This window comes from Anopheles maculipalpis, chromosome 2RL (assembly GCF_943734695.1).
Source record: "Anopheles maculipalpis chromosome 2RL, idAnoMacuDA_375_x, whole genome shotgun sequence".
In the NCBI taxonomy this organism is placed as follows: Eukaryota; Metazoa; Arthropoda; class Insecta; order Diptera; family Culicidae; genus Anopheles; species Anopheles maculipalpis.
This window is the reverse complement of record NC_064871.1, coordinates 13858837-13884885: the sequence shown is the minus strand read 5'-3', so window position 1 is coordinate 13884885 and position 26049 is coordinate 13858837. Positions and strand designations below refer to the sequence as shown.

The 26049-nt window shown below is 44.7% G+C and overlaps 4 protein-coding genes across 6 annotated transcripts in view; 2 read left to right on the top strand and 2 right to left on the bottom strand.

The window, feature by feature from the left end:
• LOC126559885 (uncharacterized) overlaps nt 1-2674 on the top strand; it is a 47054-nt gene extending 44380 nt beyond the window's left edge. The window contains exon 5 of the mRNA XM_050216060.1: nt 2582-2674. Coding sequence (XP_050072017.1) covers nt 2582-2674 — 93 coding nt within the window. The remainder of the gene's footprint in view (nt 1-2581) is intronic.
• The window catches only part of LOC126558879 (uncharacterized), a 553494-nt gene that overhangs the window by 110947 nt on the left and 416498 nt on the right, over nt 1-26049 (top strand). The gene's annotated exons all lie outside the window — the stretch shown is intronic.
• Nucleotides 1-26049, bottom strand: part of LOC126558878 (uncharacterized) — a 521842-nt gene that overhangs the window by 124794 nt on the left and 370999 nt on the right. The gene's annotated exons all lie outside the window — the stretch shown is intronic.
• Nucleotides 1-26049, bottom strand: part of LOC126557570 (RNA-binding protein Musashi homolog Rbp6) — a 236002-nt gene that overhangs the window by 205744 nt on the left and 4209 nt on the right. For 2 of the 3 annotated variants that reach the window (XM_050213382.1, XM_050213381.1), the window contains exon 2: nt 5146-5166. The exons of the other annotated variant lie outside the window; for it this stretch is intronic. In XM_050213382.1, coding sequence (XP_050069339.1) covers nt 5146-5166 — 21 coding nt within the window. The remainder of the gene's footprint in view (nt 1-5145; nt 5167-26049) is intronic. 3 annotated transcript variants of the gene reach the window in all.

Genomic DNA, 26049 nt, shown 5'->3' with positions numbered 1-26049 from the left:
TGTCTGCACCATGCATCGGTCCATCCATCCATCTACCTCACGTGGCGTTCTGTAGAGCACGGCTGACAATGACGAGAACTCGGGCCGCACAGCGTTAAAGCCGAAGGCCACACTAGCAAAAATAAAAGAACGACAACTCATTTCACATCCACCTGTAAAATCAACCAACCATCGACGACGACCCGGATTGCTTATGGTTTGTTAGGTTTCCCTGCCATTGCACGACATCCTCGGGAATGGATCGACGAGATATACAGAGCGAGTATATTCTCTTACATCCTACCATCGCCCAACGCTATACGCTGGCACAACCAAAAGGGATAAGGTTCCACTATCGACGTCCGTTTCTGTGCCGCCTGTGCGCTTTGTATGTATATATGGAAATAATAATCCAATTTAAAGCGGAACCTTCATCGGTTCTTACCGCCGCGCCAAGGAAGTGAAACTTGCCCGAAAGGTATCTTAGCTCAGCGATGCCAGCACGACCTTCTGGAATTAAGTTACCCAATCAGCACCGCTAGTTATTGGATAGAACACACTCACCTCATCCACCATTTTGTCGGGCGCTTTTTGTGAGGTTTCTTCACCATTTAGCAAAGTGAAGAACAGTACACGGAACACAGGTACACACTTGTAAGTTTTCGTCACGACGCAACGGGCCGCTTCGCTCTCTCTCTCTCTCTCTCTCTCTCTCTCTCTCTCTCCCAGGGGAACAAAAAAGAAAGCCCCGCCCGGAACAGAGGAACAGAACTTCCTTTCTACAACAATGGACACAAGAGGAGTCCTCTACTTTCGACGAGAATAAGCCAGGTTCTTGGCTAATAAGTTTTAATCTCATAAAAAGAACCACCCCACCGAAGCAGGAAACAGCTCCTCCTTTCCGTGACACGCCAACCCGCCAGATCACCCACACACACGAATCGCGTTCTATGTACTGTGGACGCAATATAAAAAGGACGTTGGTTTTATGATGATAAAACCGCGAATTATCGATCACAGTGACTGGTCGGTTTATTTGTCGTTCTTTCTTTGTATTTTCATGTTGAAAAACTTTTCATGTGGAAATGCTTTTAATGATTAGCGACAGACAGTGACCGGTGCCACTGTTACAAAAAGGACCGTTGATCCTGGGAAGGAAAGGATAAGCAGAAATCCTTCAAAAAGGACGGGATAATGTACTACGTAATTTTAAGTTCAATTGGAAATAACCGAGCATGATCGGTTTTTTTGTTGCGTGGGACTAACAAACTATTAAACAGCTCGTAAAAAAGTGTGAGCCTGGGTTGGCTGGATTTTTAAAGACATTTTATGTCGTGTGATTTGCATCCTTTAGTAGCCTCGTTTTGTAGCTACATACTCATGTTTGCTATGCTCTTGGTTGAGAGGACCTCCGGACCTCCTTTTATTGGTATGTTAATATGCGCTTTATACACTCACGTGCCGTCTGCACTATCAGCATGACCTGTTTCGGTCGATTTGGAACTAGATCAAATAAAAGGAAACCCGTATCGTATTGATGGGTGGCGAATGCTTTCCGTTGTCATGTCAGTTGTTGGTACACACTGTACATCATAGTTTGTATTTCATCCCCATCTTCCCCCTCAAATTCCGCCATCGACGGGGCGGGCCTTCACTTGTGCTCGAGCGATCAAAATTTATTTATTTGTTTTAGCTCGATAAACAAACTTGCCCATGCTGCAGATAGTAGTGTTGCGGCGGTACCCGCAACACACCCCCGCCCCGGGGCTGACTTTTGCATTTTGATGGCTACAAAGCTGCTGCTGCCTTTCCAAGAATCGCGATCATCATAATTTCGTGCTGCCCCGGGTCACACGTTATTGATTGCAAAGGAAAAAAGAGAAAACGGCTGTGCCCAACGCACAAACTCACACACAACGTATTTTCAACCCCTGCAGCACTACATATCACTGACCTGAGTGTTCTGAAATCGCACAAATCCGATTTCGATACGCACGGCCCCCAATATCGGCATCTATATCGGGGGAAAACAACCACCAGCACCGTCCTTGCGTTTTGCGTATCGAAGCATCATCACATCGTTGAGCCGATTTTCCGTTGACAATTGGATCACCAGGATACACATTGGGACCGTGGGTGGGCGGCACGTTATTGCGTTCTTGTCAGTCGTGTGCCCGCCAAACGGACGGACTTTTATTGCTATCGTTGTAACGTCAAGCAAACGTGTAACGTCCCCCGAAAGGCTTCCGCACTGTGGGGTGAAGATATTTTTATTATTTGTATGGCTTTTTGTGTGGTCGTAAAGCGCTCGCCCAAAAAAAGGACTCGCATAGTGGCCGCACTCGGTTTGACATTTTGTGCTGATGTAATGGCACTGTCAAAAACGCGAAGGATCACGTCGGCGAGCGCCTCGGGGGAAAATATGTTACGCAAATGGCTGTTGCATCATTCCCCTTGCATAGTGTGTTCGTAATCAAATTCTTCTAATCGATGACGCCACAAAATTCTTTTAGTTTTTTCCACTCGTCACCATTCTAAAAGCTAACTTTTGTTCAACGAATAATATTTTAATTGCTTCGTTCTGTTTTTTCACCCGTTGCAGATTTTGGTGTTCAATCAAAAGTACGAACCCAACCCGGAACTAAAGGAAGCGCTCAGCTACCGTGAGGAATACCAAAAATTGGCCGATAAATAGATCGATCACACAGCAACCGCAAGCCCTCCCGGATTGACACATCGCTGAGCTCTTTCATCTCACGCGGGCACAGAGGATGAACAGGCGGAACAAACATAACGCCCCGCATATGAATAAATATAACTAATCGATCCATTCTATATCATTCTACCCCGGGGGGGAGAATGGGAAACCGTGCGTCCCCGCGTTGGTACTGTTATGATGTTTTATTGGATGTTGAGTGTAGCAAAATAACGTAGAACAGCTTGATGAAAAAGCTTAATTGTTTCAGCAGAGATGTATTTGCATTTAGAACGCTTTTGCCATCTTCAATATGCATGTGCTTGCACTCGCACCATTTGCCAGTGACTATCAAGCAGCGTGCTATAAGAGGAGAAGAAGAAAAAAACCATATGCACAATAAATACAAATCGATGTTTCAACCGTACAATACCCGGGATGCATGGGATGCGCCATTGCAAACTGAACAACTCTCAAACAGAAAGAAACCATCGGCGATCGACATCAAATGAATGGGAAAAAGAACAGTCACGACCAGGCGCGCGCACACGAACACTGTCACTGCAAATTGAATGTATTAATCGATTGATGTCGAAAGTACACCACTTCCTGCTATGGCAGCATCACAACTGTGCATCGGCTCCGCTGTGCTGCACATCATTCCGCGGTGAATTATATATTAGATAAGGTTACGCGCACTTGGAAGAGTGTCCGATGGGAGGTTAGTGTGTTTCAAGAAGTCAACAGAACCACTGTACGCATCCCTTGAGATTGAAGTTGCCCCGCAAAGCCCCTGAACACTCGTAGGGGCCTTTTGTGTTGTGCAGCTCATCCCACAAAGGGGTTCCATTGTGTGGAGAAGGCTAAGAACATCTCTTCTTCCTCATCATCAACATCGTCAACATCATCGGGAACGTTGGAGTCGAGGGCGTTCCTTCTTCGTTTCGTTGGTGATATCAAAATTGGTTTTGCAGCAGTAAAGGAAGAGCGTGCGATGATGCACCAACAACACGGCATCATACCCGTTCGAAGATTCTGTTCGTATGATTTAACCCATCCGGTATGTACCCTCGTTACCAGTGTGTTACCATGAGGGGAAGGGGGGGGGGGGGGGGGGGGGCGTGAACAGCCACCACAATCCAGCCGATCGATTAACTGCCGGGAAGATGAGCCCGTCGAGATGAGTAGCGATGGTGGAGGTTGATAAGTTCAACAGATTCAGTCAACAGAGCAGAAGAATCTTGTTCTGTTGCCGGGTGTATTTGTTTGTGTGTATGTGTATGTGGAGGAGGCGGGGGGGGGGGGGGGTTGTAAAAGATGATCTCAAAACTGCACAATGATAAACATTTAGTGAAGCATCTCATCAGCGTGTGTTGTCACTCAACGCGATGAGACCAAACGAGGCTAAAGCGCGCGCTATCTTTCATCATCGTCATCGAAGAAGCTTGGGGGTTGGTTTAGAAAGGAATGTTTAGCGAAAAAAAAAGAATTGCGTTGGATACAAATGCCATGTGTCAAGGCGTCATGTTGCGTTTGAATATTACGGTTAATGTAATGTATTTCAGTAAAAAAACTGATTGACATGCTAATAAACCTGCACACTTGGTACTCTTCAAGGGCAGGTATTAATTATTCACATTTCCTTTCGTAATACTATTACCTGCACTAAAAGGGGGCGAAAAAGGTGTAATATAATTTCACCAACTTTGCAAACCCTTCCGACATGAATATATCTGACCAGATATCTGTGGTACTTTCCTCTACCTTTGATCTTGAACGAGGCAAGACTTTAGCACAAAAGTTAAAAGGGAATTATGGGCGTTCTTTACACCTCTTCCTCCATCTGAATGTGTAAGGTGCTTCACATTCACCACATGGATACATCCCACTATATGGTGATGAAAGGATCCACTCACATACACACACGCACACAGGAAAAAAAAACTAGTTCTCAAGAGGTTTTAATGCGTCCGAGCGGAAGCAGCGTAAACGAGCGACTTTGCTGCTCATCAGCTTTTTGTTGCGATCTTCATCCCTTACTTTCACAATAATTCAGATGCTCCAAATGATGATGAGTGGCCGGGGGAGCGGAGGGGAGGTGTCCCTGATGTAATGCGAGGCCAGTGGGGCAGCTCACTGCAGTCTCAACATAATGAAGCAAGCGGACAAGAAACATCGAAACAGTGGTAGAAGAGATGTGGTGGAACACTTTGTTCTGATTCTGATTCCTTCCCATGCCAACTCCCCCGTGTACCACGCCAAACTCCTCCCTAATCATGATATCCTTGCTTCTTCTCCTTTCGCACTCTAAGCTCTGTCTGTCTGTCTCTTGCCGCCAGCGGAAGGTTTCAGGTTTTGGGGATGGCTCTTACTCGGTATGAGCACCGAGTTATGTGCTCTGTACGTGTGTGAGTGTGTGTCTTTCCTTTCTATTTTTTCGCATTGTTTCTTCTGTTACACCTCTCACTTACCCAAAAGTGGCTCCGTGCAATCTATAACGAGAGAAAGAGAAGAAGGAACAAGAACGGACAATGTTTTACAAGTTTGTCTTCTTGTGGGGGATTTGTTTTTTTTTTTGTCTGACTGGCACTGGTTCAATGTTGTGTGTGTGTGTGTGTGTAAGTATGATGAAGTGGGGAAAGCGATTGGGGAGCAAGGGTTGTAAGTTTTATGCTGAATGCAATACGGGAATGTGTGGCAACTAAAGATGGATTGGTTCGAAAGTTTCAGCACACAGTTCAAACTTGATGACGGATAAATATATACAGCGTGTGTGTGTGTGTGAGTATGTTTATTTGTAATTATACTAAGTGTAAGTGTGTGTGTGTGTGATTTTTCCAGCACTCAAAACAGGATGAGTAAAAAGAAAAGAAAATAAAAAAGGAAAACTAATAACGATTCACGATTCCATTTGCAGAGCTATACAACCACCTCCTCCCAAGCTCCTCCCCCCCCCCCCCTACATACACACGAACACATTTACATACACACCGGGGAAAAAAGACGGAGACCACATGCCATCTATTATTCTAAGAACAAAACACCACAACGATTTGAGAGCAAATTCAATAATTAATCAAATGTTAATGTTATGCTTGTGTATTGTGTTAGTAGGTGAAAATAAAAACAGGATAAAATAAATTGATGTGAAACTACATAAACGCCGATGCAACCAGCAAAGGAGCAGAAACAGGAACTAGCATGAGCAGCAGCAAAAACAACGAAAAGGGATGGAACAAGCCAGAGGTGCAGAAATAACCAGACTAGAAGGTAGATTTAAATACTTGTATACAGTTACTGGTCGTATGCTTATAAACACAGCCACCGATTGAAATAAAGTATCCATTTTACGAAAACAAATCCTTTTTACCACAAAGGGTGACCCCCAGAAAATAAATGGAAAAAAACACTTCCTCTAAAAAAAAGGATTAAATTTCGTTCTGCTTAAGGCATGCTTTGTGCTGTATGTTAGATTCTCCACTCAACGCACTCACGCCCTGCATCTCAATGTATGATGATGGCAAACGGTTCTGCCGAAAGCGACACGCAAAACTAATAAGAATCAATTGAAACGGTTTGAACGACCAATTCACTCCAACCAACCGTAATCAGCACACACGCAATGGTCATTAGAAAGCACATGCAATTCTACCAAACCTACCTATGCCCACAATAGGTACTATTGTGGGTAAAGGTGTTTTAACAATTAATCTTCATTTTTCCTCAGCGACACAAAAACCATCATGAGAATTGGTTCTCGTTTCCATGCTGCCGACTGGACGGCATTAATTAAGCGTTAATTGCTACCGTGATATGATGATGGAGGCATGGAAGCAATGGACGAAAACTCTTACTAACAATCCTAGGACGTATTTCGTCCCTTTTAAGTACAACGCATGCACGACCAGGCGTCTCCATCTAGTGGAATAAATTCCCTTTTATACTTGCTCGTATATGACATCAAAAAAAAAAAAAAAACAATGGCATATTGAAAGCTATCGTTTAAAGAGCTATCAGCATATTCGGACAGGGGATGTCTCATCCCCTCTCGTCGTAGCAACTTTTGTCACATCCGGAACCATCTCGGGCTAATGATCAACAGCGCTAACGCGAGAATTATTCCAAGAAGCTGAACATCGGAAACCGATCCGTATACCGTGTCTCGGGTGAGCTGGAAAAAGTTTATCCTTTTTCTTTTTTGTTGCTTTGTTTGCTCTTCTAATCAATATTGTGACGCGATACGGAAACGACCATTCGTGGCCATCTTGTTTCATTGGAATCATTCCTTCTGGAAATGCCTTTTGTGCGAAACTGATCAAGCGTTAATTGAAAGCTTTACATACACACACACACACTCACACAGATACACCGGTCACAAATAGGTAAAGGTGAGTTGGGCCGTTACGCATCAATGCGTCCTTTTCTGCGCAAGTCAAGTTCAAAGTGATCACATTCGACACTAACGAGAGAAAGTAATGTTGAATACATCCGCTGCCTTGCTGCCAACGTTCTTAGAATTTGTGCCACAAAATCCCCGTCCGAAGGATGCTTATCAGTACAGAAGGGCATCTTTGGGTTGGTGGTGGTCGTTTTTGTTGGCAACACACAGCTTGTAATTGTAATCACAAATGGGAGGGAAAAAAATATTCCCAGATTGGAATTCAATTATCGTATTTTGTCCTAACTGGCGCAACAAGCATTTCCGTTTTATTACACACACACACAGCACACGCACAGGAAGATAGAAATAGAATCTCACCTGCCGGACTCCACTGGAGCACGGGCATGCCGAGCTGACACAAAAGGCGCGTACCGGTAGCAATAAAAAGTCAACACATGAAGGTGACACCATAAATAGGTCTGCCCAGGAGGGACACAACCACCCTTACACATATAGAGGAAGTTTTTCGGTCGGCTTTCTGATGTCTAACGTTATGCTGTTATGCTCCCACCTGCCGATTAGAACGTTCGTACTACCGTATGGGACAAGCTTTCTGCCCCTTAGCTTACGAGCAATGATTACATTAGTAGCAGCAGCTTTGTGGCGCTAGAAACCGAACGACAGCTCACACAGCAGCAGGATAAGCTTCAGCAAAGAATCTGGTACTAATGTCGCGCCCGCAAGCCTAATCATCACTAGAATGGGTATGTGCAAGGAACAACAGACATTAAGAAAAGGGGGGAAAAAAGAAAAGAAAACAAATCGCTACTTTCTATCAATAATAAATCGTGCAAATTGCTCAAGAAATACGGCACCTGCGCTTAATGTTGATGTGTGTGGTAATTCAATAAATAATGCATGAAAGCTCATTCCAGCAAAAAAGCGGCCAAACAAGGAGGAAACTTTAATTTAACTTGCTTCTTAAATGAATGCATCTAATCAATCTTGTTTATTTATTCACTAAGAACATTCCTCTTCTCTGTGTGACGTGAAGCACCTAAACACATCTTGAAGAGCTTCCCGAAGGATGTTAGAAACATCAATTTTTTCTACCCTTGTTTAGGATTTGATCCTGGGATAATGCAGATGTCATCTTTAAGTAAATCAACTTGCAACAAGCAACGAAAATGTCCACTACAATCGATGTCCACCACACCCATGCTGTGTGTGTGTGTGTTGCGAAAGGTGTCAACCTCTAGTTCTATATCCATTTCTTTACACGTCTTAAAAAGACATCCCCCTATCAGTGCGGGTTGATGTGTCCAGATTGGGTCGACATTTTCCCTTCTCATTGCTTATGTCTTAAGCCATGGCAGACACAGAGAGAGAGAGACAGGTCTTATCCTAATGCGTCCTTAAAAGAAACCTTCGTATTAATGGAAGAGAAGGAGTGTCGACGACGTTCTCGTACGTAGAACGTACTGGGTATGAACCTTCATCAACCATCATATTTCGACAGTTTGGGGGATTCACCAAAAAGCAGTCGCAGCACTGGCAATACTGGCAGCTGGATTAAATATACTTATATTTCTTCGCATACCCTCATTTGCTCCCATTCCGGCAACGGTGTAAGACAGCTGGACATAAAGCCCACACTAAACCACCTGTGGTCTCTCGCAGCCGCCAGGTGGTGCGCCAAACGAGACGTATTTTGAAGCGCACGTGTATTTCAATTTCACCACTAGCACCTGCTGCTTGCTGTTGTTGTGCCGTTCGCAGAAGTTAAGCACGCTGTACGCAAAACAAGCTGCCACTATTGCTGTTCAGATAATGCGATTTTCTTTTATCGTGCAGAAGGAAAAGTAGAACGGAAATTATATCGAACCCGGGCCGCAGCCGTTTCTTGCAGATAGACACATTCAATCTTACGGCTGTCGATTCGGCCGGGGATGTTCGAAGAATGTTCCCTATTGGTGTAAGAATCCTACAAATGGATGCTCTCGATGAACAATTTAACTGTCATTTTGAAGTTTATGATGAAAAATACATTTTATAAAATATGTTACATACAAAGTCATACGTTTAAGGCATCAATTTAGGTAGAGATTATGGTTTTTTTAACAGATAAATACTCAATTAAGCCTTGTGTAATCACAAATCGAGTAAAATTATCCTTAAAATCGCACTATAGCCCATCGAAAAATGAACTACAACCGTCTAAATAACCTCTCCAACACAGTTTTTCCAAAGTTTTGGAGGCTAACGCAAGAGTATTTGTCAAAGTCAAGTTTCCGTTTCGCATGCCTTAATTTAGAGAGCTTCTGTCGCACGTTAGAGAGCACAGTAATTAGGATTTTTTGTTACTAAAAATTACTGCAAAAACTCCTCCCTTCGCATTGAATTTAAGCGCAGCTCTAAGAACAATTTCACTGGTCGAATGTTGTCGGCACAGTACCACAAAGAAAGAGTTAAGAGATTTTTTTCTCCAGCCCATCTCCCCCTTCCCGGGGGACTCCCCCAACCCACGCGAGGACAACAATGGTCGAGGATTTCGTTTCACTGCGCTTTCAACCGGCTACTGACGTCAGCCGGGATTTTTTGACTGGAAAGGAAAATTGTAAACCCCGGGAAAATAAAAATAACATTTTTCTTTCCCCTCATGCCGCGTATAATTTTGTACAACACAGTCTCAAACCGGTCTACAATTGGCTGGCACACCACAAAGAGTACGAATGAGAGGTACAGGAGAAAAACAGCAAGTGCGCCCCAACGAGCGGAAAAAAAGCCACCCGGGAAAATCGTAATTCACAGGAGCGCTTGAACGAGTATTGGATATTAGAGTGAAGAGGAGGACAAGACGAGGAGGCGAAGAGGGGAAAACGGAATGCGGAATCGAGACCAGGATGGTGGCTCTTTGTATTGTTTATTTCGGTGCGCTACGCGTACCCCTGCCCCAACCCTCCGGATATGGTGCAACTTTATCAAAAAGCTTCAAACCCAAACCCAACCACCGATGCGATGCTTTTGTGGGGAGATTTTCATTCCGATGAAAAGTTTGCCGAGTGCCAAACTCAGCATAGCGCGACGTCCCTTTTCGTCGGAAGGAAAATAAATGAAAAGCCGAGACAACGAGCGGCGGACAAACAAAAACGAGTAAAAAAAAAACACTACAAACTCGCCAACGTGGAAAACAACACGGGCGCACAGGGTCGGAGGAGGGGGGAGGGGGGGCGGTAGTTCTTTTCAATGAAGAAGCGAAAGAATTGTACGCTCATCACCGATCACACGGATGGTCGAGTCGGTTTTTGCCAAACCGGCAGAACCTTCGCCCAGAAACCGGCCCTCGAGAGCCTTCGCCGAGTAATGGGGCTACGTTTAATCAAGTGCATCCTGTGATTTCCAATCTTTACCATGTATGCCGGCTCAGCAGTACCTCAGTACTCGTATGTTAAACAAACATCCCTGTACACTCTAAACGTGTGCGTGTGCAGCAGCCCGATATGTCTCCAGATAACATTTCCCGGTGATTGAAACAAAGCAAAACAAAGTGCAATATTGAGCAGGAATCGGATCTGTAAGATTGGTTTATTTGTGTTCTGCGTAAACGCCTAAAGAAAGCGTACAACGCACAGCTCTAATCTGCAACAATACTCAGGTACAAGCTGGTTTTGTTTGGTTGGATCCATCTTATGCCATATGAGAACAACAACAACGGTTACTGATTGATGCTCTGGGCTGGCTTTTGCCGATTGGTAGACAGAACAGAAATAACGAATTCTGGGTTACAACGAAGTGGGGCCTCGATAGAGCAAGCAGTTCCCCAGCTGCTTCGTTATGATTAGGGCAAAAAGCAATATGTTGGCTTGTTTAGGGTGGCAAGCTTTTCATATTGCATCAAAACACTCATAGAAGGATGGCACGGATCCGTTTTACAAGGGGAATTTATTGAGAAGTTATTTTAAAGATTTTTCTACGCAGTAAAATACCAACTTCTCTCCGTTAGCGAGTACCACCGCTGGCTTTAATATTTGACTTCTGTTGGCAAAAGTTTTTCCAACACCAGCACGCCAGATCCTTCTTTGTGAGACAGTATATCGTCACTCACCGAACCGTAACAGCACACACACACAGACACACACCTTCAACTAAAGATAAACAATCTTCAAAAGAAGAGCTTCACCGCTTGTTGCTAAAGTCTATTTGGAAAGTCACCCGAAAGGGTCTTCCGAGTACAAACACACCTACCCCGGCATACGTAAACTTTTCGATCCTTGTCGAAGAATATGGATGTCCTTCTGCGAGAGAATATTCGCCTCCGTGCGTTACAAGCTGTGAGTTTTAATTATTTGCTTACACACCTCGGGTTCATGGGTTAGGTGGTGAGTGGCCGAGTGAATGCTGTCGTGGGGTGTTGGATGTTGTTTTTATTTCATTTCCCCATTTCCGCTCTAAAATCGAGTTCGGTTTTCTAAACAATCGAATCCCGTAGTCTCCACTGTTAACCAGCTTAATAGCACCGACGAAAAAAAAAAACGACATCCGAAATTGGTTCCAATTTTCCAATGTTGGTTGACCTTTTTTATCCCCCCAACAAAAAAAAAACTGCATCAACAACAGACAGCTGACGTACGCCCTGTGCTACGAATTTTAGCGACGAGCATTTCGAAGGGGAACTCAACCGATCCCAAAAGCGTACCCCAGCCACACATTCGAGCCGGCCTTGGGTTGTGGTGGAGTTTGGTTGGAAATATAAGCGTACTACTAATGTTGCTTCATTAACACCCGACAAAAAAGCTCGACATCTGTGGTATGGCGTGCACACGAACACATTTGTTACACTATTTGTTTCCGCAACGTTTCGATTGTGTCATCAGACCCAGCACCAAAATGTCTTGAAAAGTCAAATTTTCTTCACTTCAAAAATAAAATAAAAAAACCGCTACGAAATTGCTGCAAATGTTAAACATTAAATTGCGTCCTGTGCGCAACCGTTCATTGTGTGCCGGCGGGTTGAGAAATGACACACACGGCGGTGCAAACATTAACATTAACGGCGGGCTTTTTAATTGATACGCGTACAAATACACGCACACACACACCCCTCTCTAAGGGGGGGGGGGGGGGTTGTCACAGAAAGGGGGACCCGCTTCACGCTTGAACCGGTTGAAGGGCATGGTGATGCTGCGATGATCAATCCGGCATCAACATTGTGTGTAACGGACCGCGCAAACGTTGAGTGTCACACAAGGCATGGAACAAAGAACGTGACGTACGTATCAATGTGAGGCAGCAATTTAGAGTCCGGGGTCTGCTCTACGGTGTGGACTTTTGACATACAGCACAACAGAATCCAATTCAAAGCCGTCATAACACGAGAGCGTATCAATTTGGAATTTGAGCATGTGACTTACAACCAGTTCTAAGAGCTGTCAATAAGTCATGTTTAGTATATTTTAAGGGGCAATTATACGTTGCTAAATAGCTTTTTTTTTGTTTGTTTTTTTAAAGTGACACATATTAATCTAAACCACTAATTTGATCACGCATTTAACAAAGAACGTTTAATGATTGAATGTTACTTGAAAATTATATTTTTCATTGCCTTCTATAGTCGAGTCGTGGTTGGCTTTTGGCTTAAGATTTTATCCGCTTCTAATCTTCTGCTTGTGAACCCTTGCTCACTGCTGTGCTAATTGCCTGGTTTAAGGCGCAAAATTTAGCCTTTATGCAACTGATCGCATGAAGATCGATTCAAAGCAGATAAAATCGAAAAACAAATCATACTAAGGCCTTCAAGAAATAGCTATAATAAGCTTTATAGGAGGTATAAATTAACATATTGTTTTTTTAGTTTACGATTTTGTCAAAGTTTTTCAAGCCATTTCCGCCCTGTTTTTTTTTTCTTTGTCCCGAGCATGCTTGGCTGATTTTTATTTACTTATTTATTTTCTTATTTTTAATTTTTTTACAGTTTCTTATTATTTTTTAAAATCAGTCTACATACCAGTGGAAACAAAGGAAGAAATTTACATTTATTTTTGCACGATTGTACATAACATAAAAGGGAGGGATTGTCAAGCAAATTTTAAACGAATCGACTTGGTATTTTGGCAACACGTTCAAAGCATTTAACCAAACATAAAATTTAACATTCTGACACACATTCTTCCACATTTTCTTAAGCTTATACCTAGTGAAGGTATGAAAATCAGCTGTTTGAAAATCGGAAATAAAAGCGATTCTTAGCCTACTGTCCGTCACTGTACAAGCGTAAACAAAGAATGATATTTGTATTTATTTTTGCACAAGGATAATTATATACGAATACCCCGCCAATGTCCTCACTGACATGGACACTCGCACCAAAAAGGTACACAAAGGCAAAGGAAGGAAGAACAAACGAATACTTTACCAATATACATTAAAAAGAATCATCTTTACATGGTCGCTCGTCTTGCACGGTTCGTTCCCATGGCAACACAACAAAACAACAACTTACGGGCGTTTCGACGCAAACGCCCGGGCGACGCAACATCAAGCAGAAAAGGGGTGAAGCAAGCCAAGAAAAAAAAAGCGCCGCCTTAAGCATTTCTTATAAAGAACACGTCGCAGAGAGGAACCCACCAAACGGCCAACCGGGTTCACGAGTTCAACATCCATCCGTTGCTGCTGCTGCTGCAGCACTGTTCTTCTGCCGTCCTATGGTTTGTCCGGCACGAAATTGATCACCCGCTTACAACAGCTCTAGCAAGCAGCAAATGTTGATCGCCGATCGTCAGTTATCGCACGAGAAACAGAGCGAGAGCGAGAGAGATCGAAAAGCGACCAGCACACCACCGCGAAAAAAAACAGCGTGAAGCAATATCAAAGCATTTTTATTTTTCAATCGATCAAACCGAAACCGCGCCGGGACCGTCTTCTCACCATTCTGCTCAATATAAGCGTTTTTTTTTTCGCTTGCATTTGCAGCTGCCTTTTACCACTGGTTGTCGGTGGTGGTGGTTCATAGAATCGCCATTAATAATTGCCTTCTCAGCCGATGATGCCGAATGGATGGTGGTTGCCATTGCGCGCGCGATTGGAATAAAATGTGAAAGAAGACAAAAGCCCCATTTCGTCACACGTTGGGGATGTGGAAGGCTTCATATAATGGTGCCGAGCTGGCGGGATCAACCTTTTTTTATTTTATTGCTAGTGTACGTTGGTTTACAATGTACTAATATTTCTGTCAGAGACAATAAATATTTGGTCGGAATTGCAACCCAAGATTATTTTTTTTATTATTAAGATATTTTTATTTAATGTTTTACAGCACAAAACAAGTCGAGTTTAAAATTTAAGATCTACAAATAACATTCACACGATTGCTTCATGACTTACAACCGAACATTAACATCGAAACGGAACGGATATGCGCAGGCACATAGAAAAATATGATTGCAATCACTAGCGACAACGACCCACACGCAACACGGTGACACGATAGGGAAGCGACGAAAAGGAACGGGGAAAGATAATCACAGATTTCCACGTGCAGTGTACGAGAAGTGACTGTGCGACGTGACAAGCATATTTCTTCTATTTTTTCCTGCAAGCGTACGAACCATCCGGACGCTATTTTATGTAATTAAGACGTGTGCAGAAGAAATCGCCGGAAAGTGGCATGAAGGTGGCAGGCAGTAATGGTTCCCCAGACCAGGGCACCAGGGCCGTAATGCACAAGAAGCTAATATTCCTAGCGATTGGTAGTGGTGGTTTAGTATTTTCTTTCGCTTGAGTTTTATATTTAATTCCAGCTGGAAGTAGCAAACTATTACGACGGTTACTATCCGAAGTTAAAAAACTAAAAGTCACCCCTTGGAATGTCATCTCATTCCGATCGCTCCGATCCCCCCTGATCGCGAAGAATGGGGATAAGTGGCTTGGTAGTAATTCGATCGCTCGTAGATACGGTGAAACAACACACGCCTAGATTGGATGTGATGTGTTCGTGCGTTCATTATCAATGCGGTTACCGAGCGCACCGAACAAGTCATCCTGAGGCACCTGAGTTGCTTGTTTTGTAGTTGCTCGGAACCACCTACTCTGTGTGTGTGTGTATAGTAAATCGTGGCATGATTATCGATAAGATGAGATCGTGTAGCTCGTGTGGTTAAGCTCTAACTTTGTTTTCCGTTTTTGTCACCTTCCATGGACACAGTTAGTGTAAAACACCCCTGGCCAACATCGGTGCCGTTAATGTGTAAAGTTGCTAAATTTTAACATACTTTGCTAATGAACTGCAAACGAAAAACATAGACACAACCGGTCCGGACCTTGGAAGCCGGATACCGGAATGAATCTAAAAACACACTCTTGCGGCAAAACAAAGCGTAATCCTCTATCGGGCAAATCAAATCACTTTAATCTGGATGACACACAAAACATTAATCTTTTCAAGGCTCCGGAGACGGGATAAAGCCTTCAAAAACAGCAGCGACACAGAAATCAATCAATTGTGTGCCCTTTTGTGCGCCGTAAAGGGCCTTAAATCTTGCCGAACAATTTACCCCCCTTGAGACCGTTCATTACCGATGATGGGAAGGATACATTTACATTTTATGCAAATTTCTCCACCGCAGCATCCGAAACTTTGTCTATCTGGATTAGGCAGAAGTAACACTCAAACAGTGCTGAAGTTACTTTCCTTTGTCCGTGGTGCGTGAATTTGCCCAACTACGTCCCAATAGTGCGTTAAGCTTGAACGATAGGTAAAAGGCAATCCGCACCACAAATCATCGGGTTGTGTCGGGGGTGCGGGGGGGGGGGGGGGGGGGTGACCCTGGACAGAAGACCGTTGTGTGACGTGAGAAAGAAAATTATACCATCCACGCCCATCATCACCATCATCTTGTCGAGATGGGTGAGTTCGCAGAAACCTTGCCATGGAGTGGTTATGCTCTGCAAAAGTAGTTCTTCTACCGCACCGAATGGTCACACTGAAGAACACAAAATGGAGAAGAGAAAACGGTGTAATTCGTTTCATTTTCTTCTGTACCGACTTGTCTGAATGTATGTATTAGTGTGTGTGTGTGCTACGAGGGGGTGGTACGCTGATGTTGCATAAAACTAGCTAAAATATATTCCAAAGTGTAAAATCACTTCTTTGGCCAGCTAAACGAGCGCCGGCAACATAAGCAACCAAAGAGAAAGGGCTGCCACGAAACCGTTCGCAACCCCGGGTTTGCCCACACTCCAAGCACGAATCGGACCAATTTGTTTATGACGTCGAGACACAATTTTAACTCTAACAGCCACCACCACCACCCGGTGCGGCGGTAAAAACCTGGCGGGATGCTGCACTGTTGTATGGGACAAACAAGCACAGCATACACAGTCTGCACAGCACCACATATAATCGCAAACATGGCGGCCACTCCCTTCTTACCAGCAGGGAAAAAGACGTGCAGTAGTAGTAGTCGAAGTAGGATATAAATCCTAGCAAATAGCTCACTACACGTACAACCCTACCACACACCGCTTCATGCGCCTCTATAGATAAATATTCATATCAAAATAGCTTTTTTCCTGCTACAACTGCAATCTTTGAGAGAGAAAAAAAAACCTCCCGACACAATGTTACAAAGTTTCTGTGGCCACTCTGTACGATGAGTGAGGCGCGGCACAATGGCACACACAGTTATAATAAAGCCACTAAAAAGTCATATCAAACGAACGACAAGCTAATCAACATCCTATGGCTACGCGCCTCACAATACCAATGTAATGGAAAAGCACAGCGTCCGTTTTTCCGCCCGCCTTTTACTTGGACGGTTAGCGATTTTTCTCCTCTTCTGGCAATCAACTGGCTACAACAAAAAAAAAAAAGGAAGTAACAGAAAGGTTGATTGGTTTTCCCTCTATCCACTAGCTACAGTTTTCCAATCTTCTGTAGCAAGCTTTTCTCGCCGCTTTCGTGTACACGAGGGTAGTGGAGAAAAATCGAATAAAAACGATTCTACCCACACCTGATGCTGCTGGTATGATAATTCTCGTTTAAAAAAAATAAATTTAGATTTGTAGTGGAAGCTCATCTTTGCAAGAGTTAACAGGTCTCTAACAGTGCCGCTTTTCCTTCAAACTGTGCAGAACTTCTATCGATGGATTTGTTCTTGTTCACTGTGAGGAACAAATACTGATACAGCACACACTTAAACGATAAAACCCCACACAAACACAAAGCCTCTAGGAAACCGGAATCCAGCTGGGTGGTTGTTATCGTCTCTCTCCCCCCCCCCCCCCCCCCCCCCGAACATGTGGTGTGACGCCGCGTGAATCCGGATCACCTTCCCAGAGCCAGTTGGCGTGGTGGAAGGTAGGTTGGTGTTCGTCGCTTACCGTGCCTATCAAGTCTCTCTCACACGCTCTGTATCTTCCCGGAGCGGACGTCTTTTATTCTACATTTCTTGTGGTATAATTCTTTGCCAGACCATGAGTGTGTGTCTATGTGTGTCTTTCACAGACAATCACAAATTGTTGTTCCTGTGAGAGGCTTCTTCTCCTGCTGTTTAGTACGTCCGTAAAGGGAAAGCCCTCGCCAAAAAACCTACTCCGGATTTGCCCGGTTAGCGTTACGGTTCGATGAAGCACAGAGGAAGTACGCTCAAGTATCTACACAGCCGCACTCTCACGGTTTCACTTCACTTTCGTTCACGGATTTTAAATGTGTTTTGCACCACAGTCAACCATTCTTACACTGTTGCTTCCGTTGGTTGCGATGTTACGGAGCGTCTGGTTGTGGTCTGCTTAGCAAAAGAACCCCACCAACAACACGCCCCCGCCGAGCAGTGTGTTTGACTAGCAGAAAGGACGAGACAATAAAACCACTACTCCCCATCGGTCTAGCAAAAGAAATTGTTAACCATTTTAGCTGTAAACCTAATCTAAATAAACGGCGCGGAGTGTATTGACTCTCGCCCGATACATGCACTTATCGATTGGTAAACCGGTCCAGAACACAAACGTTCACAAGGGGAAGGGGGACATGTGTTCTGGACATGCTTAAAAGCGTCTGTGTCTGTTGGTCGATAATAAGAGAGGTTCAGTGTTCAGCGGCTGCTTCATCATTGCATACGCTTTGAACCAATGTGCTGACCGCCGTTTGAAAGGGAAGTTTGCACTTTTAGAAGCCAATGCACCATGGGAAAACTGCATCGATGAAAACGAGATGGCAGCATATCGTTGCGGCATCTCGCTCATTCGCTCGTTCATGTAAAACTTATTGGATGCTGTGGTCAGTGGAGAGCCATTTTACCATTCGCAACAAACGATCGCCCAGCGGCGGCTCAGTACGTTCGGTGCACACTCTCCGGTGTGCACTAGAAGCTACAGCCACTAAACAAGGGTGGCCTCCCTCACACCAAACTGCACACACACACACGCTTGCATGTGTGCCACGATCGGTGATTGCTTCGTGTGAGTGGTGGAGCCTAAGAGACCTCCACAGGCAACTGAACTTTGAACGAGAAGCCACGGTTTGGTTGAGAGTTGTGTCAGAAGAAAGAGCCTCCCCCCCCCCCCCCCCCCTGAGCCTGTTATTTTTCGTAGGGCAGAATAGGTGTCCCTACTCCACATTCTGCTGATGATCATCACGATGATGGTGGTATGAAGTGGACCGTGAAGAATGACCCTCCGTGCGTTTCTGCGCCACACCACACATCTTCCCATGCACCGGACTAAGGGATGAAGCAGGGACAGAGACACACGGTGCCTTTTTGTTACATCGTTCACTCTTGTGTGGTGGATCAGTCGTTCGGACACTTCGGAGAGAGAGATAGAGAGCAAGAGCAGAACCTAAAAGTGTGTGTATGTGTGTGAGTGTTCCTGGCCTTCCCATTATTGCCATTTTTACCTTTACTTCTTCCTTAATTTTCAACCCACCCCAATAAGCGTGCTCCACCGACAGTGAGCGACACGAGATCTCCAAACAACTCCCTTTCCGAAAGCCTTTGCAGACCGTGCAGACTAAAACCTTCGACTCCGTTCTACAGAGGTCCACACATACACACACACACCAACAAACAGAGCTGGATAGTGCAGCGCTTTGGTCAGCGAGAAAGGCAGGGCAGGGTTGTTTTGGCTGTGTTGCGGTTTTTCATTGTCTTCTCAGGGTCCCCACATCCATCTCTCACCGCCTTTGTGTAACCCAAACTCCTGCCCCTCAGTACATTTCTCCCCTAGTATCATTCAACTTTACCACCGAGCTCGAAATAAGCTCAATTTCCATTCCTAAACCATTCAGCCCACAAGAAGAACGGAATTTACAGTAACACCACCACCGCTCTCGCTCTCTCTGTCTCACACACTACTAACCACCCACTCTCCTTCCCTACATTTTCATTCACTTTTCAGTTCCGGGAAAGTCCAAAACAAAGCACGAAATTTTCTCTCGACTGTGTGGAACGTCCATCCATCGTCACTACTGGTACAAGTAGTAAACCAGACCAGAATAGAAGCGGTGCACGAGAATGACGACCAACAAAACACTATCTCATTTTGCATATTTTCTATGTTTCAACGCTGTAACCAAAATTCAAATGAATGTATACCCCCCACAGTGAAAAACAAAAAAACAATGGCCCGCAAATAAAAACCGCTTCATTTTTACCACCGCAACTCATGCTGACGCAGCAGCTAAACTTTAAGGCTAGTGGCGATGGCGCAGAAGAAAAAACCGAGCGGTGGTGCCTGGTGGAAAAGGATGGCTACAAACTTCCTACCATGATGGCTCCATTCTTGTGGCTGTCAACATATTCATCACACTAGCGATAAACACAAAGCAACAATGATGTATTTTCTTTATTGTCTGTTTTTGTTTGCGTCCACTACTCGGTTCGGTTCGAGTGGATAGAAAATGTACTTCCCAATTAGGGATGGTTCTAAAAGATGGTGCTGCTTTGGGCCAGTAAAATAAAATACTACCACTTTCCACTGTTACGACAATTGGAGGAAGTGAATCCGTGACCATCATCATCATCATCAAAAAAGCGTCCGCCGAAAGTTTACTCATCATGCAAATGGACTTCATCAAACAAATAAAAACAGCATCCACTCAATTCGTCTGTTTTTACAACAAGAGTGATATTGTAAAGCATCAAAAACAACTACCGATTCGATCGCAGCGATCGTGCCTTTCGCTGCGATCGAATGGCGCCAACCGGTACCGACGATCGTGAAGCAATGTTTTCCTACGCTTCGGTTTTTGCTTAGATTTTCTACTCCACTTCAAATCGATGCGGGAAGGCACAGCAGCGTGCTGTGGGAAGGTGATGCAATTGAGGGGGAAAAGAAACACAAATTCCTCCCCTCCTGTTCGGGTTTACCAATAGGGGATGAAAATTATAGCATAAAAACAATGCGTTTTCCTCACACTTTACTCGCTTAAGAGGCAAAACACACTCCTCTAATCCCGGGCCGGGCTGGTGGCCCGATCGATCATGTCTTTTAGCGGTACCGGGTGAGACACCTTTGAATGGTCGCTGTGGGACCGCTGCTCCATCTCCGTTTGGAGGATATTTTTGCAGCAAATACTAGTTATGGATTAGTGGTTGGGGAGTTCTAAAGTTTGGCGTTATTCGAATTCAGACTTTCAAACAATTGCTTCAGATAACATAGACTCAATTGTACTAAGAAACTATGATTGAATAAAGCGTCAAAAAGTTAAGCCAACAATCTTCGCCGCTCAGCTCTGTCGACACATCTAGGAAAACGATAATAATAACACCGTTTATCTTAATTCAAAACTCCCACCCAGCTCTCTACCATTCTCTTCAGATCTCCTTTCAATGCCACACATCCCTTCCTCCCATTCGCGTACACGTGACGTGAAACCACCGCTCAAGGTCTGGCAGCTTTTTGCAGTCTGCTTTGTATCAACCTCCACTGCCTCCACTGCCTGGTCCGTTCTCCACAACCACTCCTGGCAGGAGGGGGTGGGATGATGGGTGGCGTCTAGCATAAATCGACCCAACAAAAGAATCACACTAATAAGAGCACGCACAACTTTGTGCTGTGCCCTCTACACGAAAGGGCAACATATCTCGCCCGAAATCTTCCCCCTCAACTTCTGCGCAAGTGTGTGTGTGTGTGTGTGTATGTGTGTTTTAATTCGCACCGAAAGCATGGGTTTGATGTAATTATATTCGGGGAGCAGTAGAAGCAACTAAAAAAAAAAACACACAACTTTACGACGAACTTTAACAACCGTAACACCGGTCGAAAGCTTCATATTGAAGAAGGATGGTCGATGGGTGCTAATTCGGAACTGCAGCAGGAGTAGGCAGCAAGCAAAACAGCTCGAAGCATCATACAAAATACGCCGACGACGACCCCCGCCGTAACCTTTCGCAGGGTGTTAGTTGGCAACAATTTGGAGCAAGGTAGACTTGCTACACTTCGATTGAGCTGGTGAGATGTGATGAAGCAGCAGCGGGTGCGAGAGCGAGTGCGATCTGGAGTGGAGCTGAAGTTAGTAAAGCAATCAATAAAAACCAAAGTAAAGCCTCTCTACCTCCTCTACCCGTGTGTTTTCACTTTGGGCAAGAATAAAATCGATCGAAAGTCATCATCGTGCCCGGGAGCATTCGGGCTAATTCCAATAAAAAAAAAAGAAAACACAGAAAACGTGACTTCGGCAACGATTACTTTTCTTCTGGGATCCATCCAGTACAAAGTCACACACATAAAAAAAACAGAAGTCCGGATCGAAAACGGAAAGGAAACACATTTTCCGTTTACGCCTAACAACGCGCGCTCTCGGTTTGCAAACTTGATTGAATGTGGCTTCTCCCTGGCGGGTGAGATTGTCTAAGGGAGTGGCGGGGGAAGAGGCAGGAAATTTTCACCACCCTCGGAGCACAGAAGAAAACTGCTATTGGACACGGAAAAGTTGGAACCAAAAGAAGAAAAAAATCAGCCAGCACTTTTGCTATTTAATCGTTCCCCCAAGCCCCCCCAAGAAGTGAACAAAGTCACACAAAAATGGTGAACTTTCCGAAAGCTTTTAGACTTCCAATCAACGGCCAACCAAAAGGAAGGGGTTTACGTTTGACAGTAACACATTGGCCACATTGGAATAAGACGTTCCGCACAGCAAGGAGCGTTGAAACAGTTTAAGTTCATTGGCACTAACAGGCACGCTTAGGAAATTCGTCGCACGAATTGGGAACCTAATAATAGTAGCAGTCCCTCGTAGCTTTGTAGTAGTAGTGGCATAGTAAAAGTATTGATCGTACCAGACATCTGCTTACCGAGCGCGTATGGAAAACTCCCTCTCCGTTCCACTCAAAGGACAATTTTCCCTCGCTCGCGCGCCGCCTACTTTGCGATTTGTGCAAGCAAACCTCGTGGGAGAAACTTAAACTAATGTGTCTGGAAGGAGGATTTTGCAGGGATTTGTAAGTAAAGCAGCAACGCAACAGCAACAAAAAAAAAAGTGGATTTATGTTGGGGCAAATAAAATTAGCATAAAACTGAATGTGTTTGTGTGTGTGTACGTATTTATGTGTTCTTATTGGGAGATTGCGCAAAGGGAAAGCAAAGGGGCCACACAGACACGTTTGCCCTCAGGGTTGCTAGTAAACAAAGCACCCACACTCAACTCGCCGTCACACACCACTACCACAAGGAGCAGCCCTCGGTGGATGACAACCAAAAACCCGGGAAATGAGGCTTCGTCGTGCGTCGCAGATATTAAGTTCGCAGACGGAAACCATTCGAACCGCCATTTGTTTATTGTGACCGGGAGGGGAGATGGGAAAAGGGGGGGAATGAGATGGGAGGGTAAGGAATTGGATATGCAACCCTCACTCTCACCTCCCCCGTTGGAAACCCTATGACATCGGGTTTCTGATGGCGCAACGCGCCTAGGCGTAGATATTACTAACAAGCGCGCCCTTCCGTAGCTAGGGTGGTGTCGTGGTTCGTGGCTTTAGAGTAGAGACAGTGTACGGCTGCATAGCATAGTGGACAATAAGTATACAAGAGTTTTCGCTGCATGAATCCAACGAACAGTTGTAATCGAAAAAATGTGACATATTCTACTATCGAGTTTGGGAACTATACGGAACCGTTTTGGCCAGAGAGGTCTATGAAGACATAAGCCAGGTTTTTTACATATGTTTTGACTCTTAACACTAACCAATAGAAATCACTAAGTTTTTGTTGACAAAAACCCAAAAATTTTATTAAAAATGTCGCTAAAATTGTATAATTTATTGGCTAAAGTCTTAAGCGACTCCAAGTCGTCAGAGACTTCACGTAACTATAAATCACTTGCCCTCGTAGAGGTGAATCAATTTAATCTCTCTGTAGTAAACAAAGAAGTGAGAGGTTGTGACAACATCTTCTAAATATTTTTTAATTCCCTAACCTTTAAGCCTGGGCGGCCATTATTCTAAAAGCAGCTAGACGAAGTTACGTACTTGCTCAAGGATTTTATTTCCCCCAAGGAACTAAAATGTGTTACACACTGTACGCACATATCGTTACCTGCCACAGCTACTACTACTACCACTACTACTACTACTAGCACAGTTCTCACACTACTCCATTGACGATGTGGTTTGAAAACGTGATTTCCCGTACAGCTGCAAATATAACCACAGAGACCGTTCGCTGCTTCCTTCTTCAAAACGCTCAGTTCAGAGCTCCAAGTGCGCAATTTTGAAGCCCAACCGGCATCTCCGAAACACCCCACCCCAGTCATCCCCACCGGAGGGGGCACACCAGGTGAATGTGTGTATCAAGCTTCAAGCACCTCATCACGTTTAATCCCCGCGCGAGTCTCAGTGACTGTAACTTCTATCCCCTACCCGTTTTCCTTCAGCAGCATTGCGCACGAACCAGACGTTGACTTCGCGCGTGAACGGAACGCGATTCCGTTGATTATCCGCTAGACCACCACCACCACCACCAACACTGCTAGTAGTCGTCACCGCATGCGGATTTCTGATCTGATTCTGTATGCATACAACAACAAAAAAAAAAAGGCGTAACATAAGCTGAACAGTGGATACAGAGGAATAGATCGAAAAAAAACCGTGAATATGCGCGAAACGAGCCGATCGAACACGGACACAAGACGCGGAAATCGTTTGTTGGAGTTGGAGGTGGTTGTGAGGAGCCTTTTTGCTTGCACTCGCAGGCTCTTGAAGACGTCTTTGGGGCAGAGGTTAAGTGCCACACGGGGAAACGCGTAAGCGCGTAAATTTTACTACAAACTCATCCACCCAAACAACAGCAAACGAACCACACGCTTCTTGTGGGGTGAATGTTTATAAAGGTTCATGGAACCCCCTCACCGTATGCACACACTCCTCCTTCCCCCTGGGCGAAGGCTTCCTTTAGCGTTTACGCGACTTGCACTGCAACCTTCACAAGCACAAACATCGGCACTTTATTCCCCACAGAAGCCGGGCTGTCGTGGGTTCGTTGGTTTCACAACCTTCGAAACTTGATTGAAATTCTTGCCATTCAATACGTACGGCGGCGAGGGAAGGGAAGCGGGGTTGGGAAGTTGAAGGCTCTTAAACTGTACCACAAAGGTAGGCTAAGATAAAGAAGCATTCGGGTGATTGGGAAATTGTTACCTCCGTGCAGAAGGTCGTCGGAACGAGCAGTTAGCCACAGCCTAAGCTAGGGCACCAATTATTGTGGCCTTCCCTAAAGTCGTTCTTCGAAACGCACACACACACACACACACACACACACACACACACACACACACACATCTCTTGGGAACCTTTTCGCACAGGTAGTGAATTAGGCCCGTCGTCCAACAGGTCCAACCACCCCACCGAGTGGCACAAAAATAAAGGCAGCTTTTTTAACAACGGACCCAGGTACTCGCTTGCTCTCTTGGAGTGTCCTTGACCACAAAATGGGTGATGGAGAAACCATCGGAATGGGCAATGGTCATGGTCGTTGTGTCGCATAGACACACGGGGTGCTGTTGCTGGTGTGCTGATTCCATCATTAATGTTCTGCGAATCTCGTAAACGCAACCATCCTTGGATAAACTGATTACTGAGCACTTCCTGGAACGGGGATGTTTTTCGAACGTCCCATCACAGCTCGTGGTACCGCGCGTTTTGTACTAGCGAGCGCAACAATCCATAAACGGATTATTTTCAAAAACCATGTTCTTCCCAAGCACATCAGCGGGCTTTACACGACGAACAGATAATCTACAGCCAAACCATAGCCGAACCAAAGCTTGACGAGTCACTATTATCTGTGGATCCAACCCGAGGGGTGGCCGGGGACACAAACGCTCTTTGTCATCATAATCAAGTGTTTGATTCTTATGCACAACAGTTTCCCGGTGCGAACGCTGGGTTGCCGCCGCCCAGGAACGGTGGGTCGATGGTAATTCAATTGTCAAATGTAATTATCGAAAAATCGAGGCTAGAAAGTGCCCTCGGCTGGTGGCGCTCGAAGACGAGAGGTGACTTGTTTTAATTTAATTAGATTTTTTTTTCGTTTGAAGTGAATGTTCTTCAGCAGACGAAGGGCAAACACATTTAAAATTTACCTGATAATACTTGGCCTTATTGAATTATCTTGCGCGTGAAAACTTTGATTCTGTGCATGCTTTTTCGAAGTGAGATTTTAGTTTCATCTTTCCGGTTTTTTTTTCAGTTTACTTCTCCGCTCTCTGGGGTAAACTTTAAAGATTGCTAGTTGGTATCTTCAGGCTATGAAGAATACTGCTTCCCGTTTACCTGGATCTCTTGTGAATCAATGGAAGCGAAATACACCGAGCAACGATCGCCGATAGTTGGAGCGAGAAAACAGGGAAAAGAATCTCAATGCTTCTAGGGGCACAAAAAGGGACAAGAAAGTAAACGAATCGCATGTAAGCGGATTTATGAAAAGCGCCCAGGTACCCCTCAGAGGACAAGGCTTTCACGCGGGCCCACCAACAAAAAAAAACAGCCTTTACACGACCTTTCAG